This window comes from Lactuca saligna, chromosome 7 (genome assembly GCF_052625555.1).
Source record: "Lactuca saligna cultivar CGN05327 chromosome 7, ASM5262555v1, whole genome shotgun sequence".
In the NCBI taxonomy this organism is placed as follows: Eukaryota; Viridiplantae; Streptophyta; class Magnoliopsida; order Asterales; family Asteraceae; genus Lactuca; species Lactuca saligna.
In genome coordinates, this window is record NC_136423.1 from 43,813,988 (window position 1) to 43,822,792 (window position 8,805).

The 8,805-nt window shown below is 37.4% G+C and overlaps 1 protein-coding gene across 1 annotated transcript; it reads right to left on the reverse strand.

Annotated features, from left to right (window-relative positions):
* Nucleotides 1–3,524: 3,524 nt before the first annotated feature.
* Nucleotides 3,525–8,312, reverse strand: LOC145003909 (protein unc-13 homolog). The gene is made up of 5 exons (XM_078962813.1): nucleotides 7,587–8,312; nucleotides 6,609–7,478; nucleotides 5,390–5,854; nucleotides 4,644–4,833; nucleotides 3,525–4,569 (listed from the first exon to the last, which is right to left on the reverse strand). The coding sequence occupies exons 1-5, from the start codon at nucleotides 8,001–8,003 to the stop codon at nucleotides 3,698–3,700; spliced, it is 2,814 nt and encodes a 937-aa protein (XP_078818939.1). The 5' UTR covers nucleotides 8,004–8,312; the 3' UTR covers nucleotides 3,525–3,697.
* Between the last annotated feature and the right edge of the window lie 493 nt (nucleotides 8,313–8,805).

Genomic DNA, 8,805 nt, shown 5'->3' on the forward strand with positions numbered 1-8,805 from the left:
AAACATAACATAGAAAGAGAAAGAAGACACCTAATAGTGTTAAATTGTAACGACCCAATTTTCATGTACAAAAATTTCATTTTAAAATATTACTTTAGAAAACATTAATAAATAAAAACATTGTTTGATCACACCATAACACATCGCAAACCATGTTTTAAAAGTCAAACCATACATCCCATCAAATATCAGAGTACAATCCCAGTGAATCTCGTAAATGCGGAAACCGAAGAGTGTGTGTGTGACATGCTGCTACCGCGCCGGCTCCTTTCCCCTAGCTGAGGAGGTACCTGAAACCAAAACTGAAACCGTAAGCACAAAGCTTAGTGAGCTCCCCCATAATACCCCATACCATACAAGCATTTAACATATAACATGCAATTAGGAGATACGGGTCTCGCCCACACTCATGAAGATACGGGCCCCGCCTACTCCTCACTTTCTGAGAGATACGGGCCCCGCCCACACTCGTGAAGATACGGGCCCCGCCCACACTTCGCTACCTGGGAGATACGGGCCTAGCCCACACTCCATTCTCGGAGAGATACGGGCCCCGCCCACACTCAACCGCCAACTCATATCACACAAGTATCGCACAGACAACAAGTGTAAACAGTTCTATCATGCTGGTATATAACACAATCAACTCAACTAATAGATACGGACTCGGCCCACACTAGAATACTAACGTCTCATCTATACGGGCCGGACTTGGTGCCTTAGACCCGTTACTACTGGAAGGAAACTCATCTCGAAATAGCTGCTGGTCTGTGTGGGAATTGATCACCTACTACTGCTGCTGCCGCTCCGAAAACTCCCCGGCTGTAATTCCCACAATATACTTAATCATACACTGCTAACTGTCCTTTGGGTAAAAAGATCATTTTACCCCTGGTCTAGCCCTAAGTCAAATCGAAGTCAACTTTTAGTTGACCCAACTCGCCGAGTGGATCTCCACTCGCCGAGTCCCTAGCAAACTATTGTCCTGGGTCCCTGATTCTACTCGTCGAGTTGGGCTATGACTCGACGAGTTCATCTTCTAAACTGTCATTTAACTCCTTCATCCTACTCGCCGAGTTGTATGAACAACTCGTCGAGTTCATCTTCATCCGAAGAACACATATGCTAAGACTCGCCGAGTTGTATGAACAACTCGCCGAGTTTGTTCTTGATCTATGAAGATTGCCTTGGACTCGCCGAGTCAGGGCATTGACTCGCCGAGTCCTATCATGAGTGAGTTCAGCTTCCAACTCACCGAGTCACCCCCTGTGACTCACGGCTCAACTCGATACATCTTAAAGGGACCAGTTCAGTGACTCGCGACCAGACTCGTCGAGTCACATATACGATTCGCCGAGTCGCAGCCATGCATCCAACAAATACACCGATTCGCTCGATTCCAGTCCATTCCATTCATAGATCTGGGCTTCTAGGACACAAATCACACGTAAAGTTTCCAAATTTACGTGTAGATATTCACCAATATGGATTTTAAGGCTCAAAGTGCACCAAAAGAGGTAGATCTAGGGCTTTCATGCAATATGACCCCATAAAGGCAATAGATCCAAGCTCCAGGAACTAAATCATGCCTAGATCTAAAGGCTAACAACTTATTATCACCCACAAAGCACAAACAAGCTTGGGGAAGAGCCCAAGAAGGACTCCAATGAAGCAAAAAGGGATTACAAGCTTGAAAACAGAGGGGAAACGAGCTATACCTCAAGGAATATGTTGAAATGACACAAAGATGCCTGATCTCCTTCTCCTCTTCTTGATCTACACCTCTTTCTCCTCAAAACCTTCAAGAACACACCAAGAGCACTTCAATCTCTCAAGGAAATAAGGGAAAAACGATGTTGGGGAGTTCTGGGGGGTGAATGGGGACGAGTTGGGGCGGAATGAGGGTTTAAATAGGGTGCAAACCCTTGAAACTTAGGGTTTCATCCAGCAGCGGTGACTCGCCGAGTCCAGGATATGGACTCGCCGAGTCGCCCACTTAAACGCGTCCTGAGTCTCGTCCCTACTCGGCGAGTCGGACCTTATGACTCGCCGAGTCCAAGGCTAAAATAGGGCAATGCTCAAATAAAATTCACATACCGGAAACCAGGTGCTACATAAATAGAAAATGAAAATTAAACAACATGCCTTGAAGAAATTGTGGAAAATTCCAAACTAAGAATAATCCAAAATGTTGAGCACGTGGTATATAATTTGTACATTGATTGATCACATACCTACTCCCATCCAACCCAATCGATCAATACATTACATGCAATAATGACATTGTACTTGAAGAGATAACATAACACTAAGTTACATCCTCAATCCTTGATTCAAACATAACATAGAAGAACAAAAAGTATGCACCAAAAAATATCCAAACTATTGTAGGGATATGTCAACATCAATCCTAAACGATTTACCTCTAGTTGGTTCTTGAAAATAATGTTATATAGAATTGAAAGAAAAAAAAACCATGTATTCAATAATCTATTTCGTGAAAACAAAATCACACACCAAAAAGAAAGTGACTATAACCAAAGAAGTACCTAAATGCAACAACCTAAGAGTTAGGTTATGTTTGGCGGACTAGCTGAAAAGCTAGTTGTTAGCTGAAAAACTAGCTAATGACTGAAAAGCTAGTTGTTAAATAAAAAGCTAGCTGATAAAAAATAACGTTTGGTAAAACTAACTGAAAAGCTAGCTGAAATATATAAAATTACATAAAATGACATGTAAGAATATGTGTTTCTATAATTAATTAAGCGGTGTATTTGGAAAATTTTAAAAAAGCTCCTAAAAAGCTAGTCTAAGTAGTTTTTCAAAAAGCTAGCTTATAAACTACTTTTTAGCTTACCAAACACAATAACATAAAAAAACTCGAAAAATAAGCTAGCTTATCAGCTAGCTGTAGCGCGCTAAACACAACCTTAGTATGAATTGAACATAGACACAACACACATAGTTAAGAGTACCATGAACATAGATTCACCACCATAATGACCTGTATAAGTTAGGTTTCTTTGCCTGATTTTTGGTCCACATGTATGATGTTGCTTTTAATTCCTCTAGAATTAAAGGAGGTGAAGGTACTTTGTTTTGGAGGATTTTGGTGTTTCTATCGTTCGAGGTGAACATGTTTTAGACATAACTACATAGAGGCCTTCCATGAATATGATAAAGGTGATAATGTTTTAGACACCAATGTTAACCCCTACTAATCTACCCATTGAATTCAAATTCATTGAAAACACAAAGGTGCTATTTGTTTTAGAAGTTGTTAAATGTTTTTTGTCTTTTTGCAAGTTTGCAGAAGAAGACGTGTACTTGTGAAATATTTATCCGCTAGATGAAAAAAATGCTCAAAAAGTACTTTTGTAGAAAAACAAACGAAGCCAAAGTCTTTATCTTCAAAGTACATTTCAAAAGGCCTTGGAGAATACTTGGACTTCATTATGGAATTTCCAGATAAATTATACACTAATAACATTTTCTACTTCATTAATGATTAATGTTAGCATCAACCTTGTTGCCAAAAGAATACACGATCAATAGATTATATCAATAAGAAAAAAAAAAATGGAATAAACCTGTCACGGTGGTTCACCAGAACCACCACAAATCCGGTAACTTTATATGTACAACTGCCGCCGTTCGCCGCCTATCAGAATCATTAATCAACACAATCATCTATACATCAAACGTTCTTCGGGAGATGAAAATTATTCTTAAGAAACTTAAAAGCCACCCTATCGTCACGATGACACAACACTCTCAAGATCGTATTCGGGTCGTTCCGGTCCCACTCGCCGGACTCCGGCAAACGGCCACCCTTATCCACCGCTAAAGTCTTACATTGCTGGATTAGGGTTTCGGTGTCGGTTGCAAAAAGGGGTAAAATACCTTCCACCGGAGCTGAGAATTTGCTTATCAATTCCGTCGGCAATCGATCGCCATGAGACCAGAAAAGATCGACGAGAAGATGGAAATCCTCTTGTATGTTGAAGGAATCTTGAAGAGTGAAATTACGAGAATGACCTCCGGCAAGCAAAACCAACAAAAACCCGTCACACGAAGCTCTCATAATTTCCGTAATTACCCTTGTTCTAACGCTATCGTCGTGTACAATTCCCGTTATTTTTTCGAGATTCTCTTCCAATTCTTCTAAAAAAGGTTCAATTCTTGAAGATGAAGCTCCATCGATGTATAATCCCTTCCAGAAAACATGATTTAATTCATGAAATACGAGCTTATATCCAGTTACCTCGCAGAGTTCTTGAATCCCGTCTTCACAAGCGGTTAAAGATAAGTTGAAGCTAATTTTATAGTAATTGACAATATTGCCCTCGTCAGTTGTTCTACTTCCAGTGCTTCTCAATTGTGCGACTACCCTTTCTTGGAAAATTTGTAATTCTTTACGAATATAAATAAAAGTATTAACACGAACACATAATTGTAGTATACCACAAGAATCATCATCATCATAATCATAATCATAAGTGTCTTCTGTTCTATTTTCAGTCATTTGTGACAACGAGGGTAATTTTGGAAGAAATTTGTTTCGACTTCCTGTAAGGTGGAAAGAAATAGTTAAGAACATGAATTGTATATAAAGATTGAAACTTTTTGTAAAAAATATTTACCAGAAGTGGATTTTGCTTTGAAAATGTAATCTTGAAGGGATTTATCGAGACCATTTATTAAATCTGGTAGTAAGGCTGCATGGAGGGGTATTGGTAGTAAAAAGTATGCTTCCAATGTTTCATTAATTGTTCTTAAAACTTGCACCACAGATTGACCAAATTGCCCTTGGTTTACTTTTGGGTTCCACACCTATATAAAGAAGAAATGAGAAGTAATATTCAAATAACTTAAAGTAGGATGTCATAATACACAAATAAGTTATGTTGCTATATCTTGTTAAAATAAAATTAAGCAAAACAAAACAAAAAGGGCAATTTTGTCATTTTACACATTTCAATTCTATTTCCTGCTAACTAAACAGAATATGAAATTAGATTCAAATTTCATTTCCTGTCAGCCAAACAAAACATAGAATTTGATTCAAATTTCATTTCCTATCAGACAAACAAAATATGATATTGGATTCCAATTTCATTTCTTGTCAGCCAAACAGAATATGGAATTAGATTCGAATTTTATTTCTTGCCGACCAAACAAAATATGAAATTGGCTTCAAATTTCATTTCGTGTCAGACAAACAGAATATGAAATTGGATTCAAATTTCATTTCCTGTCAAACAAACAGAAAATGGAATTGGATTCAAATTTGATTTCCTGCCGACCAAACAGAATATGAAATTGGATTCCAATTCCTTCCTAAACATTTTGTAAACCAAACGTCAACTAATAGAAAAAGAAATCATACCTCTTTCTTTAGATTTCTATGAACCCATTGAGTAAGTATTTCAACTCTTGTTTGAATCCAAGATTTGACCAAATCAGCAATCACAATCTCAGTTTCATAAGGACTCATTTCTTGAATTATTGACTTTCCACCATCCTCACTATCAAAAGAATCTTCAACAGCCATTTTTACTAAACACTTTTCCATCTTGTCAGCAGCTATGAGGACTTGTATAACATCTGGGGTCAAATCGGTAACACTTGAAATGAATGCTTTGACTTGTTGACCAAAACAAGAATGCAGAGTTGCAACTGCCACACCAACAGGAAGGGGATGGTGTTTCGCTAGTATTGGACTGTAAATCTCCTTTTCGGTGAAGGCTATATCGGTAATTTCTTGGGCGATTACACAAAGAGCGGGAAGTTGATTGAAATTAGTTTGTTGTCTTTTTGTTGATTTCCTACTTGTCATTAACTTTTCCATTATCTACTTTAAAAAAAATAAAATCATGTCAAGATTGATATAATCGGTGTGATTAAACGATTGAGTATTAAGAAAAGAAGGGATTATCACAAAAATGACCAAAATCGGTGGTTACATTTTAGTAAATTGACCGGATTTTTGACTTTTTAACAAAATGACCATATATTTCACAACGTGTGGAATGCAAATTGACCACATATCTTTTTCTTTTGCGAAATAAATCATCATTACACTAAATATGAATAAGTTTGCAATATAAGTGCAAAATATTATTTGATTTTCAAATAAATTTAATAGTTTTCGTGGTGGGGACCATTCGTAAAGAAATTGATGGTTATTTTTGTTGAAAGATGCACCTATTTTGGTCATTTTTTGTGATTATCTTTTTACTTTATATATTTTAGCAATGATCAAATGATTTTGACCATAAATAAATAAGGGCAAAATAGAAAAACACAAACAATGTGAGTAAAAATTATCATTATTTTCAAGTACTATATCTTTTAAGAATTGTGCAAAGTTTAATGGTTATTTGAAATCAAGATTGTTATAAAAACCAATCATTGTAAATGATTGATGTTTTTCAATTTAGGCTTAGTTATTTAAACATGGAGCAAAATAGTGTTGATGGGTCAACCCATCCAAATTCGTTTGACCCATTATCCAACCCGCCCGTTTTGCCACCTCTACATGTAAGCATTCTAACATGACAAATAAGCAATCTTTCAAGAATATTGCGAAAAAGGCGAAAACTTGCCTGACTAAAAGCCATTTTCATTGATGATCGGATGTAAGTGTCAACTTTCCCACTTGTTTCATAAACTATTTTCCTCATATCATCATCACATGAACTTTTTTCTACCATTAATTCATCTGCTAACAACCCAATCGATAAAACAATATGCATCAACTCAACATTGCCTCTATAAAAAAACTCACGATACCCAAAAAGCCCTTTCTCAGCCCACTTAAAAATAAACATTAAAGTAGAATTCAAGATCTTGGAATACTGAGTACTAAAACCAGAATCAAAATCAGCATCTTCCTTAATTTCCAACAACAAATTAGCGCAAGCAAGAAGCAAATCGTTTTCAACTTGCCCTGTGGAAAGAAAACGATTGAATAAAACCCACAAGAAACAAAGATTATGGAACCTCTGATTAATTCCGAGAATACCCCAAGTCCTTTTTATGAACTCTAACATCTCATCAATTTCGTTGATTATAATTGTTGGGGTTTCAATGTCGAAAAGAGATTCAAGAAGGAATTGGTAAAGCCGAAGATTTAATGGAATCCCATCTGCCCAATGACACATTTCGGAATCATCACCATGAAATGATCTACAAGCAAGCTGATTTGTTATACCACGAAGGGTTTTAACTTCTTCACTGTGTTTTCCAGTCACCATGTGATGTTCATAAGCAGTGTGGATGATTTTGGAGAGTTGTTGAGCAGATGAATCTTTCTTGTCGATGGGTATTTTGGGGTGAAGCAATAATCCGAGTTCAAGTATTTTGAAATTTCTTCTTTGCCATTCGTTGTATTCGTGTTGAGTTTGGAAATCGGAAGCTTTTAACTGGTGTAAAAGTTCTACGGGTAAAACTATTGATTCGATTCTCCTGCCAACCTGTAAAATGTTGGTTTTATTAACTTGAATCTCGAAAATTGGTAGAAGATGAATGTATATGATGCAAGAAAGAAAGAAGAAGGTAGTTCGAGGAATTGAATTGATTACCAATTCAGAAGCGATTTTCAGTAACGCAGGCCTAACCCTACAATCGATTTCATCCGAAATCTTCATCTGAATTCTCATCATCTCACCAATTGTTGGATGCAGATTTGTCTTGTTCACTGGACTCACCGGAGCAGAACCTGAACCCTTTTTCTTCTTCGGAGAATTTAAACCCAATGATCTTTTCACCTTGCTTCCGCTCGAGAATGTTAATGACCGCTGAAAAGAAGGCCCCCGTGGCATCCAATCGAATAATCTCCCTGAATGAGAAACGTAACTCAGCAGCCTACCACCGCCGGGGCTTCCACAAGCCCCGACGAAGATCTCGTAGGCGGTTTCACGGACCTCGGAGTCAGATAGATCCAAATCCAAATGGCCAAAAGGGTTAAAAGGTTCATCGGAGGGTGGTACAGGAATCATATAATCAGTTTGCTATTGTTGTTCGTCGTCGTCCTCGTTGTTGGCTTGTTGTTGATGGATGATTTCTCCGGCAGCCTCTTGGGGGAAGAAATCAAAACAGCAAAATCAAGGGTTTTCTGCACATAATTTTTTGTATAATTCTTCGCAGTAACATCGACAATCCATTGAGAAAAGGTGATGAACATGAAAGGGACTCAAAGGAGGTATGCGAGTGATGGACGGAGAATGATCGGTGGTGTAACGGAGGAGGAACGCCGTGCAGACGGAGAAAGTCGGACCCATGGACCAACGACCAGCGTCCATCCTTTTCCTCTTCCCCTGACGTTCTTTCATTTGAGAACTTCCCGGGAAATTACAACCGCCAAAAGTTTTCTTTATTCATTTTAAAAGTACATATTTTTACTCATATCTTCTAAATTCTAAAAATAAAGACAAAATTGCAAGAATGGTCCTTATGGTATGTCAAAACTAGCATCTTTGATCCAAAATGGGTTTGGCTCGCAAGGATGGTCCAATAGTTTCGTTTTGTTGCGATTTTGATCAAATTTCCTATGAACTTTTTTATAATGACGGATTTGCCCCTATATATTAATTTTTCATTTTTATTTTATTATCAGTAAAAAAAACAACTAAAAATAAATCAAAAATAAAATACTCTCTCTCCCTCTCTCCCTCTCTCTCTCTCTCTCTCTCTCTCTCTCTCCAAACAAAATTAATACAGATCTGGTAGTGGATTTGTAAAATGACGAACCCTATCTTTTATCAATTTTGTTCAATTCATTGTATGAAGTCGAATAGACTA

Coding starts and splice junctions, on each gene's coding strand:
- LOC145003909 (XM_078962813.1), bottom strand. CDS start 8,003: ATGATTCCTGTACCACCCTCCGATGAACCTTTTAACCCTTTTGGCCAT. Junction 7,479..7,586: donor TGAAAATCGCTTCTGAATTG/GTAATCAATTCA, acceptor AACATTTTACAG/GTTGGCAGGAGAATCGAATC. Junction 4,834..5,389: donor ATAGAAATCTAAAGAAAGAG/GTATGATTTCTT, acceptor TTCTTTATATAG/GTGTGGAACCCAAAAGTAAA.